Source organism: Anomalospiza imberbis, chromosome 1, assembly GCF_031753505.1.
Source record: "Anomalospiza imberbis isolate Cuckoo-Finch-1a 21T00152 chromosome 1, ASM3175350v1, whole genome shotgun sequence".
NCBI classification, from domain to species: Eukaryota; Metazoa; Chordata; class Aves; order Passeriformes; family Viduidae; genus Anomalospiza; species Anomalospiza imberbis.
The window spans coordinates 44,083,652-44,107,361 of NC_089681.1; the positions used below are offsets into that span (position 1 = coordinate 44,083,652).

The window sequence follows — 23,710 nt, forward strand, 5'->3', positions numbered from 1 at the left end:
ACTTGACACCAAGTCCCTCCTGGATCATGCCAAAAATCCTTGTCATCCAGTATCCCATCTTTGTAGCAGCAGCCACCCAAAGATGCCTGTGGAAGCTTTTCTTAACAGGGTCCTCAGCTTTTCCCACGTCTGGGAGTAATTTCTGTGGGTTCAGTAACCCCCAATGCCTTGCTTCTCTGTGCACATGGGCCTTGAAAAGCTACCTTGAAACCGTGCAAACTCTATGTGCTTTGAAGGCCTGCACTAGCAGCAAGCAGAGGCCAACCTTCCTGCATATAAGATAGGAAGGACAGATGGCTGTCAATGCACTCTGAGCTCCCTGGAAGCTCAAAGGCCACCAGGAAGGAGAAGAGGCCAGCAGAGGAGACAGCGAGCACCAACAGCTCCACCACTGCAGTGCACACTGAAGGAGTGATGCATTTTTGAGATGCCTCAAGGCCATAAACACATCACTCTCCTAGGGATAGCAGCTGATTTACTTAACTTTTTAAAAGCTGATTTACTGCTGATAACCCTGACAAGCTTTAAACCCTTGATGGTGGACTATGGTAAAATTCCCAGGAAAGAATGGAGCCTGGAAAATATTGTACTGTCTTGTGAAGTCTAACCTAGCTCCAACTAGACACTGAGGGATGACACAGAAATACCTCCTTGTGGGTATGCAGGACACAGGCTGCATCCTTCTTGTGGCAGGCTGGCTCATACTCACAGAGTCAAACATATTTACTAAGGATTCACAGCTAACATAAATCACAGAAGAGCAGCATGGATCTAATCCCTGTCGTGCTGGCATTTCAGCATAACTGTGCTCTGTTATTGTTAGATAAGAAAATTACAGACTTAGCTTTCCTTTTGAAGTCACAACAAGGCATCTCTCACAAAGATAAGTGTCTGGGGCTAGTCCCCCTCTCGGGGTTATCTAGTAGTCAGATGCTAACCAGGAACTTTCATTAATTTGGGTCTGTGCATTCCTCCCACCAGTTACTATAGTTTACAAAACATAGCTCCATTAGAAGTGAGTGACTTAATCTGATGGATGTTCTGCCAGCACTAACACATGCTGATATGCTGTGCTGATAGCAGCTGCAGCCTTGGTACAAGTCTAAGTCAAATAATGGAGACTCGCTCTTAACGAATCTATTGAAATAGACTGTAAAAGCAGATCTGTGAAAGCTGTTTATATGCAAACATTACACTCTTACCTCTTCTTCGGGATGTTAACAACTGCATGTTTTAATATGTTATAAAACCAAGACTGTTTTATGCCATGTTGTCTGGAAGCATAAACTGATTTGAAGGGTCTATGTCAAAGCCCAGTAAATCTACAGTGGGGATGCTGCTCTCTTGCATCAAGTTAGTACAGAATTTAGTGCACTTAATCACAAGGCAGAATTCACATTTTTATCAGAATCTTTTAAGTTACAGCAGGACACCAACTTTTTTACATCTGCATCTTTCAGATATTCCTTGAGGCTGTTTGGGAAATCTCAGTCCTCATTCTATCTTTAAACTCTTTACTTGCAGTAGGAAAGCCAGTGTTTTCACTAGGGTAGCTGTTTGAATGAAAAATTTAAAAATACAGTAGAGTTCTTTATTTTAAGATTGCATAAACCCACAAAGATATTCTATCAGAATAAAGTCAGAAAAGTGGTGATCACTTGGAACTGCAGGCTTGCTGAGAAATAAATACATGTATTTTAAAAATGTAGTGTAAGAGATAAATAGCCAATAGGTCCAAGCAAGCAGGGAGTCTGATATGTTTGGAAATACTACTCCACTTAACGTAATGGCCCAGCTGTCACAGTTGACCACAGTTATGGTTCCTACTTTATGTATTTATATTTTTGAAGCAACTTTTACTATTAGTAAAACTAAACACACTGAGAGCATTTCTAGTCAAAGGCAGAACACATCAGTGGAAAGCATAACCCTGCAGCTGCAGGAAAACTCCAGGAGATGGAGACAACTGAAAGTTCTGCAGGTCTACAGGCTTTACAGTACCTTGTGACCAACTTGCTGATTTCACTGGTATGAGATAAACATGCTACTTATGCCTCATCTAAAATACTCTGAGAAAACAAAAGGAGTGTAGGACATTTTTTCTTTTATAAAATTAACTTCAGAATGTTCCAAATGGCATACAAATATTTACATGTGCATATATATATATATACATACTGCCAAACAGTGCGGTACTGTCTCTTGCTTTTACCACATAAACTTCAAGGAAAGCAAAGTTAACTCAAATATTGCAGAGCTAAAGGGAGCTTCCTGTTATCTTGTCACAGCCAAGGGAAGCTGTCATTACACAGCACTATATCAGCCACTTGAGCTCTAGTACTGAAACTAGTGGAACCTCACACACACAAGGCTGCCTTCTATGTCTGTGCGTTCACAGAACCAATTCCAAATACTGAAGTGCACCTGCAAATCAGATCCTACAGATATCCAAGGGCCATAAACTTTGCTGACAAAGCCACTGACTGAATCTCTGGCTCTAAGGCTAAGGTAAGCCTTGGCTGTTTCTCATAAGTTAAATAACGTGAAAAATGTGCACGATGCAAATGCTTACTTGTCCATGTCAGTGTAGACCCACACCAAGTAATAGAACTTTTAGACTGAGGTAATGAAAAATTGCAGTTCTCAGCTTGTTTGCTACTTGCTTGTTTGACTGCTGTGGTAACATGCAAGTATTGATTGCTTAAGTTACAAATTCTGATAACCTGAAATTGTGACATCCCTTCAGGAGATCAACACACCACTGCTCTGAAGGCATACTAGCTTTGGTGGCCTGGGCTTCTCAGGAAAATTTCTTAGCAAGGTTCAGGAAGAGATACCAGGGCCAACAACACAACAGCAAAAACACAATGAGAAACTGATTGCCCTCACAGGAGGACTTCAGATACACTCAATAGCAATAGTTCAAAAACTTTACTTGTGCTTTGCAGGCTACTATCCATCACTAGATTGGACACTTTTTTCCTGTTTTCCCATAATTATGCAGCTCTGGTTATGTGGTGTTCTTACACTATCTGTATAATAAAAAGCAATTTAAAAAATAGCAAACCAGGAAAAAAAAGTATTTCCCATATCTTTCCATTTCAAAGGCATCCCTGCCAATGTAACATAACACCAGATTTCCTTACTTGCTTTGCGGTCATATAATCCGTATTTATACAAACTAGTGCAAATGAGTACATGCCATTCTGTAAGCTCTAGCAAATTTGGATCTCATGGAAAAGCCGGAGGCAGGATGCATGCAGACAGAAGGGTGCTGGACATTGCCACCCTCTGCATGGAGCCAGGCTATGAGTGAGTGTACTGCACTGTGCTGTATTTGGTGACCCTTGAAGACTTGCTCAGTGTGGCACTGGCAGGAGGTGGCCCTTGTAAGTCAGAGCCCATCAAGTTAAGTGGGGAGTCTGTGATCAGAGCTTGCTCTTGCCTTCCTGAGCTGGCACCCGTTGCCTGTGCAGCTCTGTTCTGCAGCCCCGAGGCTGTCACCACCCTTTCATTCAGCACTGTGCTGCGTTCCTCTGTCGAAGCGGGGAAGCTGAGCGAGCCCTGCTCTGCAGCAGGCACAAGCACCCTCTCTCGCTCCCTCACCACGACATACTGCGAGTCAGGAAGATCCTGAACTGCCAGGGTTCCTGACCCTGCACCCACTGACTTCACCATCCTTTCTGTAACCACCATGTTACTTCCGTGTGGCAAATCAGGGATTTTCACCATCCCCTGAATGCTTGATGCAGGTGCCAGCACTCTCTCTGTCACCACTACATTCTCCTTAAACTGAGGGTCTAAAAAGACAGGGGCCGAACGGGCAGGAGCCCCCACAGAATAGGATGTTTCCGTCATTGTGACGTTGCTCTCCGTGTGGCCTGTGTGGAGGTGCCGGGCATTGTGCTGCCCAGAATGGGGCGATGAGAAGCTTGTTTCTGTGACCACCTCCTTGGACAGGGTGCTTTCTCCTGTGCCACTGCCTGCGTGCATGGGTGGGATGGACTGGAAACCACTGCTTGAGGCAAAGGCTTGTTCAGAGGTGGAAGCATTTTGCTGATGTAAGAACTGGGACTTTCCTTCACTAAGACCAAAACCTGATTCATTCTTGTAGCCACCATCTTTCATATTGATCTGTCTACCTATACATATTTCTGCTAGAGTCTTAAACTTGTCTCCTAAATCATCAAGAAAATGGTCATCAAAATCCCCCTCAATAAAGCTGCAGCAGCCAACAGAGCCGTGAGGAGAGCCTGATTCTCCCTGGGAATAAACCAGGAGACAGTCTTTTGCAGCTTGCTCCTCATCTTCATCCGCAAAAGAGACAGCTTTCTGCAGACAGAAAACAAAAGCAAGAAGAAGTTCATTAATGCCAGCTCTAGACTTAGTAACTTTGAAAAATTAGAAATGCTTGGACAAAAAGGTTGAAATAAAAAATTTAACTGATCCCACAGAAACTGTCAACCAAGTGAGGGCTGTACCTAACGTGTTTTTTGTTTCTTTTGTGAAATTAGTCTGAACTTGACAGTACACTTGATGAGAAGAAAAATCTTAGATTATATTTAAAACCTTGGATACCTTCACCACCTACTGCTGTTCCTTCCAGTAAATGCGTCATTTGTGATACTGCTCCATAGTCATGAAGACATTGCTTTAGTTTTAGTTCAGTGAATGCACTTCACCTCTAACTAGGTTTTTATGGGAGAACACAAGACCATTTGTGAGAGTATCCTAACATTTAACAAACATTTACTGAGTACATGCTGACATGTTATCACCTACCATGGCCCTTTTCACTAGCGCAGACTACAGGATCACATCCAAGATGCCAAACAGGAAACAAATCACAAAGTTAAATAGATTGGTAAAATATGGATGCATAGTCCATCATGTAAATTCTTAGGCTCCATGCAGGCCATCTGGCAACAAGGAGGGCTCATGAGTTTTGGCTACAGTGCTTATGGGGTCAGCTCAATCTGAAAGCAGTGTCTGCCATGGAGCTGCTGCGGTGCTGGCACAAATATCTGAATATGTGTTTGCATCAGATCCAGTTCCAAAAGTAAGGACAGCCAAATCTTGTGGGCCTGCTGAACCAGCTTTATCTAATATGGCTCCTGGCTTGTTCTCAGAACCACCTTTCTACCACATTTGAAGTTCTGGACTGCAAATTAGCTCGGGCATCTATGTAATGTGCTATATATCCAGACCCCATTTGACTCTGCATGTTTATCTGCGTTTGATCCTGAAGTAGGCACACAACCGAAGATTCTGCCACAAAAATCAGCAGCTGAAACTATTTGGTTACTTGTCTGTTTCCTCACCCCTAATCTGAGATATTTTAGCCCCCAGAAGTTGTATGGATACTGAGTATGACTTCCCTCCTGCAGACTTCATCAGGCAGTTATGCTTAAAGTTATGTCACAAAGAGTGGAAGAAAATGAGATTACTACTATTGCATCTGTTCACCCAGTAGCTAGAGCACTGTGAGACATACAAGTACCTCAAGCTCAAATCCTTCCCTGGCCTGAGGTGGTGACTCAAATCTGCACAGCTACTCCCCTGCAAAACCACATCAGCTGCCAGTTGTAGGGTGTGAAGACGTTTTGTTTGTACAGGTGATGGTGCATGGAAGTCAAACTTTCACTACAAGGACCTCACCAGCCAAAGGACTAATGATGTGCGTAACATGAAGAGAAGTAGCTTCAACAAGTAGGAACAACCTACTGGCCAATGGTTAGGTCAGGAAAAAAAAAAGAAAGGGGATTGCAACATATACCCTCAGACACTTTTGATGAATGGCCCTTTACCCAGGTTGCTGGGCAAACAGACAAGTCAGCACCACTTACTGCATCAGCTACTTTGAGAATACAGCCCCACCCACTGGTGTATGACATCTTCGGCTTATCTTTCAAAAACCTGCTCCGTGGTAAAGTTTGAAGCTGTGACTCATGATGAGTCACAGGTGCCTCCCTAGAGATCAGTTTCATGTTCTTAAGTCCCCGAGATTTAGATCACACAGTCTTTCTCAGGGCTTTTTCCCGGGCAAGGCGCTCCTATGCTATTACTGAATATTCTGGATCCCATCCACAAATACCTCCCTTGAGAGAAAGGTCTATTTGTATGACACCTTGCAAGCATTCAGTGCTAGAAGACTGAGCATTGTCACGCTCCAAGTCCCAGATGTGTAGCTAATCCAAAAATCCTTAATGCCCCCAACTCCATGTGCACAAAGTCAAGACTGTTTATATCTACTCACCTCTGTCTGTCATCACATGAATGATATTTCACAATGCTAAGTGTAAACATCAAAATACTGTTATTTTTGGGTCATATGCTTACATCATTGAAGTAGTCTCTTAAGAATTCTTCATTCATGGCTCCAGCTGCTCCCACAGCAGCTCCTCCTCCAGACACGACTGTCTTGCTGTCTACACCTGCCATTCCTTCAGCTGCTCCAGCTGCCATGGCTCCATAGTCGGCAGCAGAAAGAAGACGCCTTTGCTCTTCCCACCTTTCCCTGGTAATAGTGTTGTGATGCTCTCCTACGTGAGAGGCAGAGCTGCCTGCTCCTATTAGAGCTTCTTCTCCGCTCATTCCTGCTGCTGCTCCTGCTGCCGCTGCTGTTGTTCCTTCTTTCAAGTTCCCAAGTGCAGTGGGTGGAATGAAGCTTAGCACTGGCTACATAAATAAGACAAATTAAGATGTGACATGAAAGCTTTGCTGTCTAGCACATGGAACTCACCAAACCAGCAGTGGGGCTGGGTGGGAACAGGGAGGGTGCTGTCTTACGACTTGTTTGAATTTGCACTTATACATGTTGCTGCAAAGAGTAAAAGGCCTCCTAAAACAGGGTGCAGTTTCCCCAGGTGTATTGCCAAGAAGATTCATGGAAATGTTTCTATAGATCATTGTTTTCTTGAAACTCAGAGGATTGAAAATGAAAAAAAAAAAAAAAAACCAAAACAAAAAAACCCAGCAAAAATAGGCTTGCAAAACTCTAGGGAGCTCAGCTGTTCCAAGAAAAACTCTGGCCATTTTTCCTCAGACACTAAGTGGGGAAGTATGCACTGCCTTCCACCTTTGTGGTACTGCCTGGCCCTTTTTTTTCCCTAGCAGTTTGGCTTGTTCATTACCTTTTAACAAGAATTTGGTGTGAACACTGGCCCTAAATCAAAGTCTTTTACCTTCTGTTTCTGTTGTTGTGCAAAAGCATGTCAGTGTCATGCCCTTTTTTTGTAAACCTTGTTTTGCAGCATAGCAACAAAGAGCAAATTTCTCTTGGTATTTACTGTTCCCTCTGCAGATCTGCACTTTTTCTGCCTTTTTCCTTTTTTACTAGGGAATTTCCTCTGTTTAAAAAAAAAGAAAATACACAGAGAAGTAATTTAAAACATTCTGAAACTTTAAATCAGTGAAGGGAAGCTCAGCATTATAACCCATTATTTTGCAGTTTTATCATGCTCCCAAAGGGGTGCTGAACATTCCAGGCTTGCAAATGCAAATGTTTCACTCTCTATTGGTTTAATGCTTTTCCCACAGTCCTATCTTCTGCTCAGATATGATCAACATTTGCTTGATTGCTTTCCCTATATTTTGGGATTTAAGTGCTATGGTTGCTTTTTCTTCAGCTGCTGGTGGAAGTCATCTCCCACACATCCTTTGCTGAGCCTCACAGGGCTAATTTTAATTAATGTTCATATGCTGTTAAAATCTGTTGTAGAGCTTTGAAATATGCACCTGTAGTGTGGAAGAGGCCCCAGGTGCCAAACTGAACACTGGGACAGAAATCAAAGAGAAGGGCTATTAGGGATACATGCCTTCTCCTCAGGAGCTGCTCCTTCACTGTTCCACTGACGCAACATCGCTTCACTGTGGTCTGGTATGTCAGCAAACGTCTTTGCTCCACCAAATCCCTTTGCTCCCAAACCACCCGGACACAACAGCAGTAACAGTGGAACAACTACAGGGAAACAGAAGGTTGCCATTACCTGTGTGGTTATTAGGACCTTAGCATACTGTAAGTTTGGCCATCCCATACCCAAAAGTATTTTTAATGAGCTAGTGACCAGTATGAGGGCTGGCAAGCATTGAAGACAGGTTCCCAAATATTCAAGGCATTTCCTAGAAGCATGACGAGGCCAGTTTCCAAGAGAGCAAACAGACAACTAACACATCAGGGTCTGAATCCTGTAGATGGCCACACGTGTATGTAGCTACACTTCTATCAAAGATCTCAAACACCAATTCCAAGTCCTGGCTACCACTGTGCAACTTCAGCATTTCTAACTCCTCCTCTTCTTTTACTATTAGAAAACAACATGGTGTCATGTAAATTCCACCTCACCACTCTTTTGACATGCCTAGAGTGTTGCCTGGGGGACTCAAAATAACCCAGTTTCAGAAGCAGAGAATATTATTCCTGTGGCATGAACTTTGTTTTATCACAATTAGATTGCTGCCAGCACAAGCAATAAACTATTGGGAGTTTAAATGCAGCACTGCTACACCTGGCCACAGCAGAATTACAAATAGTCTTATTTTTCTTTTATTTTATCTCACCAAAGGACAATGTCACATGCTGCTCTGAGCAAGGCAGTGAATCTGCAGTGATAGAAAAGACAGTGGAGAATGTGCTGTGGTTTGAGTAGGAAGAGCTAGGGCTCACCTGGGGACATCTCAGAATACCAAAAGCATTCCTCACTGCTTCCCCACTTGCTATTTACTGCACCATAAACAAATATTAAAAGTTGTTGATATTAATTTTAAAATGCACAGCTTGAAATCCTTTGAGGGTGAAATGCTGATATTACCAAAATTAGCTGGGGATCTGCCATGACCTCCACAAGGCGAGGAGTTTACACAGAATGTATCAAGATGATAAAACTGGGAGCTGGACTGTTTCTTTCCTGATGCTTTGCAGACCACATTTACAGTGCTTCTGAGATAATATGAAACAATTACTTACGTAGCAAAAGTAAAAATGCCAAGATGATTAGTGCAACCGCTGCTGGTCCCAGACCCACTGACTTCGTGCCAACAAACCTCTCCTGGCACACGCCATCATCTGCACACTCACAAACAGTCAGCTGCAGAGACTGTGGCAGAGCACAGCTGACCCCTTGGAAATCCTTTATTAGTATGGGAACTTCAGTTCTGCCCGGCTTCAGGTTTTGTGGTACCAGCTGTATGCTGGTGTCTAAGGCAGAAGTGGAGGGAGGTTAAAGAAAAAAAAAAAGAAAGAAAATTGACTCCTGTAAACTAACTAAAATACAACTGTTACAGTCTTCCAATAAATCCCCTCCAGTTAAGCCTAGCCAATGCAAAAGAATTAAGTTTAATTAGCTGCTGCTAAAGTATATATGCTTTTATTTTTATCAAGTAATTCATGCTGGTAAGTGAGCAGCCATGCTCACTTGCAGCCTCAGATAATTGTGACATTTCACATGACCAGAGACAGCATGGAAGACAACCTGTATAGCATCAACCATGTCATCTGGATAGATAAAGGTTGAACTCACAGAGAAACAGCCTCAGTCTTGAGGAGATTAATCTGTTGTAGGCCACAGACAGAGATCAGGAGCCAACAAAACACCTGCTCCTGTGGCTATGTCATGTCAAGGACTAACTAGGCAGAAGATCACAGACTGATTAAGGTTGGGAGGGATCGCAGTGGGGCATCAAGCAGAGTCATCCTAAAGCACATGGCACAGGATTGCATCCAGACAGTTCTTGAGTATCTCCAGTAAGGGAGACTCCACACCCTCTTTGAGCAATCTGTTCCAGTGCTCGGTCACTGCACAGCAAAGAAGTTCCTCTTTATATTCAGGTGGAAACTTCCTGAACGTTTCATTGGACACAGTGAGGATTTCTGCCCATTGCCTCTTGTCCCATTGCTTGGCATCACCAAGAAGGGCCTGGCTCTATCCTCTTGACACTCTCCCTTCATCAGATACTTACAGACGTCGATAAGGTCTCCTCCCAGTCATCTCAAGGCTGAACAGGCCCAGCTCCCCCAGCCTGACCTCATAAAAGAGATGCTCCAGTCCCTTAATTATCTTTGTTGCCCTCCGCTCGATGCTCCAGGAATTCCATGTCTCTTGTACCAAGGAGGCAGAACTGGACACAGCACAGAACTGGACACAGCACTCCAGATGTGCCTCACCAAGGCACAGGAGAGAGACAGGATCACCTCCCTTGACCTGCTGGCAATGCTCTTCCTAATGCACCCCAGGACACCATGGATCTTTTGGCCACAAGGACACACTGTTTGTGGACAGCTTGTCATCTATGCCCAGATAATGCATCACTGCATATTGTCCATAAGAAGATGGGGATAGCTTGTTCCTAGCTATTCATGAAACCCTGGTCACCACACATGGGGTATCATGCCAAGCAAAGATGGTCAAACTGAAGGAAGGCAACAGACCCCAGAGGCCAGAGGACATGTCTGGACTTTTATAACCTTTAGAGAAAAGGGAGCAGAATGCAAATTATGGTCTTAATGCCTGACTCCATTTATAAGGTTGCTGTATTGGTCTCACTCAGCCAAACTGTCAGTTTGACTGGAATTAATAAACTACAACTTTAGGACTTCAAAGAACTGAAAGTAATAAAAAAAAAAATTCCTTACCATTTCCAGATGCAATTATCCATTTCGCTGCTGTCCCTTCTGGCTCATCAATGACAGTAAAGCTGAAGGGATAACTGTTTGGGTAACCATCCAAATCATGAGCTGTAACATCAACTAATTTTGCATCTGAACACACAGTCCGCACAGGGTTCACAATAACTGGGCAGTTATCATTCTCATCTTTAACTTGAATGACAACTGTGCCAGTGATTGTTTTCCTTGGGGAATCTAAGAATTTAAAATATGAAAAATTAAATTGATTTATGCACAAAAAATTATCTTAAAATAAAAAACCAACAAACCTTAATATCTTCCAAAACTCCAACATTGCTGAAGTAAATTAAAAGAGATCTCCCTGGAGCTTATGACAGCAGTGCTTCATTCCCAATGTTAATAAATATATTGACAAAGTTCTTCTGAAGGCAAGCTGTTTTATTACTTTAACATGAAAAAAAATCCTGTATGGTTACACAATAACATATAGATTATAAATGAAGAATTCTCCTTAGATACAAAAGAAGTTCAGAGAGTCTTTCTTGCTTTGAAGTCGAGAAAACTTAAGACTATGAAGTCTGATGACAGATGTATTGAGATAGTGGCAATTCCCACCTTGCCAATAGAGTTTCCTATTACACCTATCTTTGAAAACTTTTATAAAAAGTTCACCTCCATCTAGTCAAAGGGGAGAAACAGATACTTTGGGAGCCCATTCCAAAAAATGAGTTGCCTGTGTCTCTCCTTTGAATACCGAGACTGCACTTGCTACCTAACTTTAGAGATGGGTAGATTAAACCAGCTAACCTTGTAGACAGGCAAACAAACCTATCTGTGTGAAAACAAAACCCTCTCAACTTACCAGTAGTTACACCCAACATGGTGATAGTGTAGGTACCATTTACTACATGAGGTGATTCGTAATCAAGATTTTTAGCAAGTCGGATTTCACCTGTGACTGAGTCTACAGTAACCCAGTTTGCTGCATCTTTTCCTTTCATGTATCTGATGAAAAGAACACAAAGATGGACACAATTATAATGAGGATAGCAACCATCAGTAGAAAAAGCAGCTTCACAGTACGTTTACTCATAATTTAAAACTGAGATCAAATCTTCAAGTCTGAGGCCTGATGCTCCTGCAGCCGTAATTGGTTACAACTGTAAACCTACCCTGAATGTTGAGAGCTGCTCTTCTCTCTAAATCAAAGATTTAGGTATGGGTGCAGTACAGAAAGTACAATCAGGGAGTGAGACTGGAACAGGAGACAGAGCTGCACTGCTGGACACTGTCTTCTTCCCCCCCCATCTGTGCTCTCTGCAAAAGTTGTGCATTAGACACCCATGAAAAACTGTATTGCAGGCATGGAGGAAAGAGGTCCATCCCTGGAGCTGCAACTCTGCTGTGCACCATTTGTAAAGGCCATGGTAGTGGTTAAATAACATTCTAGCTAAAAGGCTGTGATTCAAAACCCAAGCGCACACATGCGGTATCTGTGTTACACCCTGTCTGACTGATAAATGTTTCTGCATATTCCTTCCTGATTTTACTGCAGATAATGGAATCAGATTGGTAAATCTAATCACAAAAGTAGACAGGTATGACAAACACACCATGCAAACACAAACAACTTCAAACCGAACACTCATGTCTCACCATATACAACAAAAGGAGGAGGATTTTCATATCACCAGTTTTCTGCATAATAGAACATTGAAGATCATTATGATGTTTAAGATGTGAACTATCCTTAGCAGAAAATTATTGCCTTTGAAATTATTTCAGTTTAACATGCAAATTTTGACAATAAGATATGACTTCTGATATACTCAGTTATGATGGTCAGAAAAAATTCTTACGTAATGTGCTCTGCTATTTTTCCAGTGTCTTCATCATAGGCTTGATACTGTCCAATAACCTGTTTTATCTGCAGTTTCTCACTTGCTTCAATAATTTTTGTGCCACCAGGGAACACAGGGCCTTCCTTCACATTGATCACCTTAATTTTGATTGGAATTGTTTCTGCTTTGTAACTGTGTTTAATCGACTTGTGGAACTCTGCTTTATTTGTAACAACAATGCCTAAATTTAGGCTTTGCATTTTTTCATAATCCAGCTCCTAGAGCAATAAAGAAAATAATAAAAAAATTCAGAATTGGTCAGAATCCAATATCTAGCCAACACACATATATTTAATACTTAAATAACACTATAGCATACTTATTTGAGTAATAGGGATATAAATATTTAAGTAATATTTAGCAGTAAGTATGTTACAGTGCAAGAATATTTCTTAACCTGTTACTCTTGCTCATTTTTAATGGATGACACCATAGGTATGGCTTCATATTATTTAATTAAACTTACTCAATGTATGTGAATGGAGTCCTACCCATATATCCTGCCTGTGCTTTCAGTGAATCAGTCCTCAATTAACTGGCTCCCCCAGATTTATGTGTTTGCATTTGTTTTTTTTTTAAACCTAATAATTCACTTAATAATGCTCATTTTTTAAAATAATTAGCAGTTTTCAGATAAGGAAATCTGAGCAGGAAAAAAAAAGCTGCTTAGGGCACTATGCCTTTTCAGTATTTGTGGACTAAAGAAAAGTGAAAATTATAAAACAGACATTTCCATTAATAGAAAATATTTTCATCATCATCTTAACTTGTGGAAATTCATAAAATTGTCTGTAGCTCGTGGACCATGGAACAGGTGTTGCCTGCAACATTAGCAGTGGCCAGGAGAAATAAAGAAATTTATACTGAAAACCAAGGACAGAAGAAACGTGAAAGTTTACAGCATTTTAGTACTGTTACCCAAAGGGCAAGGGAAGTCTAGGGTCTTCTGCCTTACTAGTTATATTTGAGATCACACAGAATGCAAACGGAAAAACTTGACAAAGTTATTATTTTGCATGGAATTACTGAATGCATTAAAAATATGGCAAAGGAGGAGTATCCACACATTTTACATATTGATTGAATAAACACAATTTGTCAGCTTAGATGGATAAATTATTCTAATATTTAAAGTAGACTCTCTAAAATCTATACTTACCTTCACAACCATCAAAATTCCTTCATTTGTTTGGGTATCTGTTACAATTTTGAAAAAACCACCTTCATTGCCAGAAACAAATGTAAAGTTTGCCAGCCAATTATCAGAAAACTCTTCATCTTTGTCAAATACTTTTATTCGCATAATTTCCACATTTGCTCTGTTTTCTTCAATGCTTCCTTCAAACTGCAATTAAAAAAATCCACTCTTTAAAAAGATGTCATGGTTTACCTCATTTCATCAGTGCAAGGAATTTTGCACAATGTCTTATTATGGGGTACTGGCAGGTGTAGGAACATGCTAAAAATTGTGATAATTGTACTTACTGTACGACTTTCAACAACAGGCAGATTGTCATTGACATCCAGAATCTTGATTTCTAAAGAACATGTTGCAGCATTCCCATCTTTTTCACCACCACGGTCCTTTGCTTCTACCACCAAAGAGTAGCTACTTTGTGTCTGTCATGGTAAGAAAAAAGTGTTTAATCTAGGCTAAAAATTCTTCCTTTGCTATATGACTCTATTACATTTTGGTAATGTCTCTTATGGTCAATTATAACTCCTCTCTAGCTAAAAGCAAATCTCACACACAAGTGCCTTGACAGATTCTGCTGGAGTAGAACTGAGGCTTTGAAAAGGGTACAGGACTTTCACATCTTCCCCACAGAGTCAAACTGTACTTACATAGCAAAGTAAAAAATTCCAGTGACCATGAACAGGGACAGGACCAGTGACACTTACATGTCAGGACACAGGCAGAGCCACATCCCTAAGCCACAGAGCCAGCATTCCCATCACCATCTGCTGGCCAGGGAAAACTCTGCAAGCACAGGTCATGTCCCTGGTAATATGTGACTTCCAATGCAGTTTCACAGTAGCACCTGTCCTAACTCTTTGAACTGTGATTTGCATGGCAGGCTACAAAAATCCAGATGCAGCCAGTAACTTAGCAGGTGGTGACTGAGGTTATCTTTGCTATACACTCCCCAGGAGAAAGAAATGACGCCTTGTTTTGAGTAAGTGCTGCCCTGACTGCACAGGAGGGACAGAAAGCAACAACCATCGGGCTGGTGCTGTGCTAGGGAGGTGATGGGGAGGATACAGCTTTTATCCCATTGCCTCCTCCTTCAATCCCTGAAAAGCATGCATCACACAGACAATGCTTTAATCACAAGGGAAGTTAAGAAAGGTAAGAGGGCCAGCTCTTCACCCTGCTGGCAGGGCTGAGGGTGACACAATGAGCACCAGAAAACCACTACTAACAAACATCAAAACGGTAGGGGTTTTTTTACCTCTCTGTCAAGGTTTATTTTTGCTACTCGAACGTCGCCAGTATTCTTATCCATGATGAATGGAGTGCTAGGGCTTTGGGAAACAATCCTGAAAGCAATTTTGGAATTTAGATTATTTGGTTCATCTGCATCTGTTGCATTTATCCTCATTACAATTGTACCTGGAAAATACAAACAAAATAGGGCACTTATTTACACCACCATGCACCTGGTATATATCTTTACTGTAATGTCAAAGATAAGAGCATTTTGTTAGATGCACTGTACAATTTTCTGGTGCTCTTGACTTTATTTATTTAAGGCATGAAGTTGATAAAGTGTTCTTAAACCCAATAGGTACATGTTAAAAGTATATTTTCTAGCCAACAAAAAGATTGCATTTACACATCTGTAACTCATAAAATTCAATGCACAAATTAAACAACAGGTTAAATTCTCTCAGTAATTCTGACAGAAAAATGTAGATACCATACAGAGCAGAAAGTACAAGCTTTTGAACAATGAGCTACATTTCCCTCACACATTATTCCAAAAGACAGCACTAATTATTCCTTTACCTGAACATTATTAAAATCACTGATCTGCATTGATGCCCTCCAACAACTTCATTCAATATACGTGGTGGTACCCATGGTGCAATCCCCTTATAATTTGTTTCTTCACATTATAGAGGCATTGAAACAGACACACTGCCAGGTATTTATTAGGTAGTTTTATTCCAGCTTTTCTAATCTTCTTGAAAATAATCTGTTGCTCTTATGTTTACTGATGTCAATAGGTAAATAGCCATTAACCTGATCTTCAATGGTTATGGCACAGCCATATGTGCTTACAAGCAAACTACCTCTCCAGCCCACAAATGAAGCAGGGCTTTGGATGAGGATGGCAGAGTGAAGTCCCTCCCAAATAGGCTGTGACTACCAGGCCAGAAGGCAGATTGCATTTCCTGTGCAATTCCTGCAAATGAACTCTGATTCCTGGATTTATGATGGCTCTGACAGCAAACCAAAGGTGCCACAAGAGGAAATACTGTTCTCTCTTGCCCCTAGGGGGATGCCCTCCCTTAATCACAGAACACAGCTTAGCCTTGAATAAAAACCTTCATTCACACATGGATACGTCATTCACACATGGATACGTCATTCACACCTGGCTCATGTCAGCAAGAGAACGTGCCCTTGCTAACTGCAGATACACTGCTCCAAAGTGCATATTCACTTGTCCCTGTGCATATCCTGGGAAAAACTAAAAGAAAAAAAAAATTAAAATAAAGTTACCTGTTTCACTTAATTCTTCAACTGAACCAACAAAAACTTCATGTGAAAACACTGGAAAATTGTCATTTATGTCCACAACTTTAATTGGGAGGTCTATTGGCTCTTCCAGTTTTGCCCCATTTTTATCTAGTGCGTGGCCTCGGACCTGATAATATAGACAGAAACAATAAACAAATCCAATGAGTGACTGTCATATAAACAAACACATATGCAAAACAGAAATACACCCATTATATACAACAAAGTCTAAATATTATAAAAGCTTATTATATATGCCTATAAATACAAGCAAGTATACACAAATATCCAGAAATGCATTCTATATATTATTTCAAGCAGACACATTTAAAAAAAATAAATTAAAAAATTGACAGGAGGGGATCTATAAAGAAAAAAATTAATTTTCAACTTACAAGAAGAATTGGAGTCTTTTCTCTGTCCACCCTTCCTGTTATGTTCAGGTCACCAGTCTTTCCATTGATAACAAATAATCCATATGGGGGTTCTGTTACTCCTTGACCAGATATAGTGTAAGTTACTACTATTCCTGTATCTTCAAGATCTGAATGTATCTAGTAGGAATATAACATATTAAATAGCACTCAGTAAATAAAACCACATTTTAAAGTGCAAGAAAATATTTTTCTATCTTGCAGTGAACAAACAAACAAAAAAAAATTAGCACATTTCCCTGCACTCCTCTGACTGTGGAGATGTAGAGATGAATGCAGGAAGGGCTGCATATTCTATTTGAGAATCTGGTGCAGGGAGATGAGAAACATCTGGAGCAGGGAGTTGACCTGGGAGGTCAGACCTCAGCTAGCAAATATACCAGGACTGGAGAAGGGATAGGGTGGAGGAAAAAGGTCAGACCTGGAGATGAACACATGTAAGAGGCTGCAGAGACTAGAGATTACACCCTTTCTCTGCTGTCAGCAGATATTCAAACCATCTGGAAAAGTGTGCATTGTACCAGTATCCCCATCAAGGGGCATCCCAAGCAGAGGGCAACAGCTTGCCATCACCTGCAGTCACTTCATATGCTGAAGTGGCAGAAGTGGTGAATTTAGGTTTGAACACTGGTGCTGAACCAGATGCATATCACTCTTTCACACAGGATAACACCTGGGTTATTTTTAGCTGTTTCCTAAAAGACTAGGCATAAATAATCATGTTCTATGTACATCCTTCTGGCCAATCAGCACCAGCACATTTTGGACCCACTTGCCAAGTTCAGCCTCAAGAGGGTAGTGGGGTGAAAAAACTCAAAGACATTGCATTCCCAAAGCTTAATGAAAAATGGGGCTATGAGAAGATGAGAGACTGTGCCAAACCAGGCTTTAAAAGTAAAGGAAATGAGTATTTCTTTAATTTTAAAATTAAAGAAATACTCGTGCATGTGTTTAGGGAAGCCATACTCTTATTTTGCATTTTCATCTCTATTTTTATGTGTACTGTATATTTAACTGCTTTCTGGGCTTACTCTAGCAATTGGATTCTTATAGGAATTGTCTTCCTCCTCCCGTATGAAAGCTGGAGGTACCGTCCATTCTCGCTTCTGTCTGACTAGGCTGCTGGGATGAGACAGCAGGCCACTCCTGTCATTTCGATTATAAACCTGTGAAAAGACAAGATGGAATGTCAGCACTGCATTTACTCATTTCAGATAAATGCTTTATTGCTGCTGTAGCCAAGACTTCTGAGCAAGTTTTGCTCTTTCAATAGCTAGTAACTTCAAAATCATGGAGCAGCATCAGCCTTCTGAGTCACAGAATCTGAGTCAGAATCTAAGAGATACACAGTCCTCAAGCTGGTTGAAGAGGAAAACTGCACTGGTCTTTTCACCAAGACAGAATTAGGCAAGACAGGCTTTAAAAATATGAGCAAGTTTCCATGACCAGCGGTTGGTGAAAATACACCTGCTCTGGAAGATTTAAATGCTTGTCATCAGATGTGGGAAGAAGTTTGGCACTAAGGCTGCTTTGAACCACCATTTCTGCTTTACCACCGTGTTTATCTTCCCACCAATACTGCCTTGCATATTTAACCTTCTCTCTGAAACAGAATACATGCAAGAGCAGGCCTCTATTCAATCCATCCAATGTCTCTGCCATCCCTGTTTAACGACATCTCATTCTCACTCTGCATGAGACCCCTCATCCTTCTGTCCACTTTATTTTCTACTGTCTCTGTTGACTCCCAGTTTAACATATTCAGTAAAACAGCGGTTTTTCATCTACTGAGGTCAAAAAAGCAATCTACATTTTTACTGTGTTAGGGGAAGTTTCTTAAAGTTCATTGCCACTCTAGGTGATGGATGTAGGAATCTATTCACTTACTTTTCAGCTTTCATTTCTCTATTCATTATGCAGCTTTCACATTTCAGAAAATGGTAGAATTCAAGACATTTATCAACTGAAATAAGGCATGGCTTTGACATGTTGCTCAGAGAACACTTCTACAGGCATAAATAAAAAGCTTTCCATTATACCCTACCTTCAAGTAGAGCCCATGTCCATAGTTCAAACAGATCTGCAATGGAAACGATGACAGTCATTATTAATTCTATGTCTCTTCAGCAGCACTAAAACATAACTTTTGTGACCTGTTTCGTAAGAGCAGCAAAGCCATAAGGAAGAAGGCTTCTTACATGTATAAATTAATATTTATTATTTACCCTTAACAGCTTCTGAAAAATTCACCCATAACCACTGACATTAAAAACATGCAGCACTTTGGAGAAGCTCCCTTTTCTGGGCAAGCCTTGGATTTGTGGCTGCCCACCTCTTCACACACCAGGATAGGCCAGGACAGCTATGCATGGCTTTGAATAACTCAGTTAGGTGACGAATCCTGGTTGGAAGAAGCCAACTTATCAGAGACCCCATGTTTATGTCTGCTTTTCAGGCACCATAGCTCTGCAAGTAACAACACCCCACAAACTGCAAAAAGCAGCAACAATTAAAAGTCGGCTATTATAACATGGGAAACTTACAAATCAGATTTTGAACTTTGTACAGGTAGCAAATACTGTAATTTCTGAAAACTATTACTAATTATATTTTGCAACTTAGGTGATTATTTTCTTAGGTATACTACTGCCTAAGGCAAAGCAGGCTCAGAAAAGGTGGTTTCTTACTCAAATAAGTCAGTGTCTGGTTTCTATCTGTTCACTGGGCTCTCCCTATTTCTCCCTCTGACTCAGCTTTGATTACTGAATTGATGACAGCTTTTTCTTTTTTTAAAAAAAAGATGTTATCTTGTACCCACACAATCCAGCAGACTGTGTTGAGCAATACAGCAGATTTCTGTTTCAACTTGTTCAACAAAACTGTTTTTCAAATGTTATTTTTCCCAATGTATAGATTTTGAAGACAGAAATTATCAAGCAGTAAGTTTCCTAATGGATATGCATCAGGAATGGTACAGGATCTCAAATCAAGCTGTTTTCATGGATGTTCTTAATCTTTTTTGATTTTACTAATAGTATGGCTTTTCAAAATTTATTTTCATGACCAATGAGATTATACCTGCAAGTGTGTCAGGAGAATTTTGCTTTATAGTTCAGGTTTTACACAGAAACTGCAACTCTTCTGGAAGGTGAATAATTGTCAAGATATCATCAGAAACATCCTTGGTTGTTCTAACTGGTAAACTGGAGGGAAAACTGTTTCTGTCTCAAAACTGAATGGAGACAAGAGGCATGCGCTGAGAAGTTTCCTTGTATTGGAAACTTGAGAACCCAGTATAAACAAAAGTGTCTGAAAACCAAGAATAAGCAGATCTTCCATTGAGATGTGTGTCAAAAATGTGTAAAAAATCCACTAGTCTTTATAAAAAGAAAATCTTTCATTACGATAAGTAAAAGTAAAAATCAATTTGTTTGCATAGTAGAAAATGTCCCTCAAAACATTCTAGGTTAATGCTAAGACAGTAAAAAATACTTTTGCTCTTGTACTATTCAATCTGAAGTCCACAAGTAGCCTCATAAGGGACTTGGAAGATATCTAGAAAAATTTTTAAGAATGATGATTTTATTCACAAGATGCATAAATACAAGGGGAAAAAAAATATATAAAGGGATCCAGCCTTTTTATTGAAAAAAATTTAAAGTTCCAAAACTTTTAAACTGGGGGAAAAACACTTTTTAGTGACATTTCCTTCAAGGACAAGTGAAATGTCAGAATTTACTGCCTGTCGAACATGTGAATTTTCCCCCTCCTACCCCCATATTTTTTTTCTTTTTAGTATCTTTCAACTGCCTTGCGTTAAATGGCTCAGAGTAGGAAAGCTCTGTCATTTGCTGTGGATCACGGCCTTGTCTCAAAAAAACGAGACATCTACTGATGACACCTGTTGACCAGAGCTGAGAACATATTGTCAGAAGAAAATGGGATGGTTACAAAAAAAAAAAAAAGTCTGAGGCTTGAAGTAATGAAATTGGAATGAAACACTACAGGAAAGCAGCAGGAATAGGCAAGAGGGTGTGGGAAAGCAGGGAATGACTGCCATGTATAGTGACTGCAAGGCTGCTCTTGCCCAAATCCCTGCCCATCTATAGTCAGGAAGTGACTAAAGGACAGATTTTCAACACAAAGCTCAGATTTAAGCTGTAAAACTATAAAGACTGAGTAACCAAGAAGTTACGTGTATGTATTTACTACACCAGGAAACAGTAATGCCTAGAAATGAGGTCTTTTCTGTGTGCTGTGTTAGGAGATTTGAAGCTTGCACCTCCTGTGAGTCAGTTTGGTGTTGAAGACAACATGTGAAGACCTCAGAAAAGTAAGCAGGGGAGACCCTCCAAGGTCATCTACTAGTACATCTCCTAGCCATGGGGAAAACAAACTACAGCCAAATGGTTCCTGACAACTGTTTATCCTGTTCTTAAACATGAGGGATGGAGGTCCCTCAACCTCACTAACCTAAGGGGGCTCCTAGACAGTCCTACAGTTTCAACATGTTACTAGCAACAGAAGCTAGATTGCTTTGAATTAGCTCACCTCTGCTCTTCGTAAAACCAGGCATCACTTTGTGATGGTTTTTATTAAATTTGTTTCTATGACTTCTGAAAATTAACTGCTATTGACTCTGACATTACAGTAGTGATCTAATATATATTCAGGCCTGAATTTCACTATACCCATCCCAAACCTCAAGAAAGTACAACCTGAGGAAGCCATTCAGAGAAAAGATTAATTTTGCTACTCCCATAGTAAGATTCATATATCTCTGTCAACTATTCTTTCACTCAAATGCAGGAAGTATTCTAAGACTTCTTCTCTTGGATACATGATGTCCACCCCCTTTAGAAATGATTGAGAAACCTCCCAGTCTAATAATCCTCGATATCTGTGCCCGCCTGGCAGGCCCATGGCTCTGGGTGTGTGCCCTGGACACACTCCAAGTCAAGCCCAACCCTTAGGGTATACCATCATTCAACACAAACGTTCCTGGAAAAGGGCTGGAGGCAGGGGCCTGAGGAGATTTGCCATGACCTCTGTGAGGTACCCAGGGATGGTGATACAGGGATGCAGCCTAGGGAGCACTGAGAGATACTTCCAGGAAAAACGGGAGAGGAAGAACCTACCATTCCTGATGCTTCTAAGGTAGAAGACGCTTTGCAAAGACACTACTTTTAGACTAATTTTGTTTTTCAGTAGTTTCTTAAGATTCCTAAGAAATAAATGACCCTAATCCAATACTCTCAAATAAGCAACTTGACTTTTTGCTACATGAATGCCCAGATTAGGGAAAAAAAACCCCGAAATTTCAAAACCCAGCAGTGCATCTCTCTCTTCTGCCATCAGCCAACTAAAGCAGCTTTATTCACTCTAATATTCTAACAATGAGTCTTTTAAACCAAACTGAGTTGACTCTCAGTACATCATATCCTGACCCAGCCTTAGCTGAAACAGAGGATGATGAGGATGGAGACAAATAATGTTCTTCAGGCAAAACTAACAGCATCCTGAGCCAGTGCAAGCCCACCAAAATGGACCATGGTGTGGCTTCAGGTATTAGAGAAATAATATGTCAAAACTTTTGCACAAGTGGTGCTCCATGTTTTCCATCGTTAATTTGGACAAAACGAGGATAAAACATTTTCCAACCAAACCCCAACTACCAGCTTACTGTAAAAACAGGTTTAACTGTTGCTTGCCAACTTATGCACAACCATATGTCTGCATAAAAGTTACCAGGCAGCAGGTCTCCAGATAACAAATCTGATTTTGCAGGTTCCTGAGCTCAGAGAACAAGAACCCGACCCCCAGTGCCTTCCATTCTGTCCATGCAACAAGCCATTCTGTCCATGCAACAGCTGCCAGGCAGCTCCCGGCACAGCCCAGCGCATGGCCTCCACCCTCACCTTAGTCTGAATGGCGGCAGCCCAACTTCCGCAGGCGTTCTGCCAGCCTGGAAAGGTGAAAAGTAAAAGAAAATGCCGCAGATACAAAGAAGAGTTTCCTGTAAACCAGCTAGAAAGAATTAGAAAGCATCAGCCCAGATCCAACAAACCAAGCATTTAGTTCTTAGTTTGTTATGAGACAGTCATTGCTTTTAGCCTGAGGTAGTATTTCATAGGATGGAAGATCTAAAGGCTGATGGCTGAAAAGTAGTGAGGGAAGGGCAGGAGAAAGCCTAAGGAGTCCTGGGTTGTTAAGAATTTGGTGTAATTTTTCTAAGGTGATAAAGACTTCCAAACTTATTGATTCATCTCCTCTCCTGGCACTGCAGCACTGTTCCCACAGAAGGAAAATGCAATTTACTAGCATAGAGAGCACGTTGAACATGAAGACGGCAACAAAGTGAACTCCTCACTGCCTTCCTGTTCCTCCCGGCGCCTCTGCAACCCCACCCATCCCAGATACCGTTCCTGTTGGGATTTCCTACCTCCACCTGCTTTCAGGCGATGGCTTTTATCTCATTCTCAAAGAAAGAGAGAAAACCTGTTCTCAGACACACACAGCAGGCGTTGGGAGGGCTGCCAAGTCCTGATGGGAACACCTCTCTCCACCAGCAGCACTCGGGACCCCGCGGCGGTACCACCGCGGCTCCGTCCCGCGGCAAAGCAGCGCCCCGGTACCGAGAGACCCCCGCGGCAAAGCAGCGCCCCGGTACCGAGAGACCCCCGCGGCAAAGCAGCGCCCCGGTACCGAGAGACCCCTGCGGCAAAGCAGCGCCCCGCACTCACCAGCAGCGCCAGCAGCCGCACCGCCGCCACGGGGCCCCGCGACATGACCGCCGTGCCGCGCCGGGACAGGCTCAGCTCCTCCGGCCGCCCAACACGGGAATGCCGGCAGCCCGTGGAGGGGGGCACAAGTAACCGCGGGTGGGTGGAGTGTGCCGGGCGGGATCCGTGCCGGGAGGGGGCAAGAGCCACCCGGCCCCGAGCCCCGCCCGGGCCGCGGCGGCGAGTCCCGTCCGCGCCCCGCCCGAGGAGGCTGCGCTGGG

General features: G+C 41.7%; 1 protein-coding gene across 2 annotated transcripts; it reads right to left on the reverse strand.

The window, feature by feature from the left end:
- Positions 1-1,497: 1,497 nt before the first annotated feature.
- Positions 1,498-23,624, reverse strand: DSG2 (desmoglein 2). 2 transcript variants are annotated; one of them, XM_068189977.1, is made up of 15 exons: positions 23,451-23,624; positions 18,752-18,787; positions 17,739-17,873; positions 16,669-16,827; positions 16,256-16,400; positions 14,979-15,139; positions 14,011-14,145; positions 13,685-13,870; positions 12,484-12,743; positions 11,487-11,629; positions 10,631-10,858; positions 8,966-9,196; positions 7,814-7,960; positions 6,340-6,674; positions 1,498-4,332 (listed from the first exon to the last, which is right to left on the reverse strand). In XM_068189977.1, the coding sequence occupies exons 1-15, from the start codon at positions 23,493-23,495 to the stop codon at positions 3,307-3,309; spliced, it is 3,372 nt and encodes a 1,123-aa protein (XP_068046078.1). In that variant the 5' UTR covers positions 23,496-23,624; the 3' UTR covers positions 1,498-3,306. The 2 variants fall into 2 exon arrangements, with proteins under 2 accessions (XP_068046078.1, XP_068046069.1); XM_068189968.1 differs by having other exon boundaries at positions 6,340-6,678; positions 7,818-7,960; positions 23,451-23,621.
- Positions 23,625-23,710: the final 86 nt, after the last annotated feature.

What these genes read in the sequence shown, in the direction of transcription:
- DSG2 (XM_068189977.1), bottom strand. Translation starts at nt 23,495, where the DNA reads ATGTCGCGGGGCCCCGTGGCGGCGGTGCGGCTGCTGGCGCTGCTG. An exon ending in CATGTTGGGTGTAACTACTG is followed by an intron (nt 10,859 to 11,486) that starts GTAAGTTGAGAG and finishes TTAAATTCTTAG; the next exon opens with ATTCCCCAAGGAAAACAATC. An exon ending in TAAGAGACTACTTCAATGAT is followed by an intron (nt 4,333 to 6,339) that starts GTAAGCATATGA and finishes TTCTGTCTGCAG; the next exon opens with AAAGCTGTCTCTTTTGCGGA.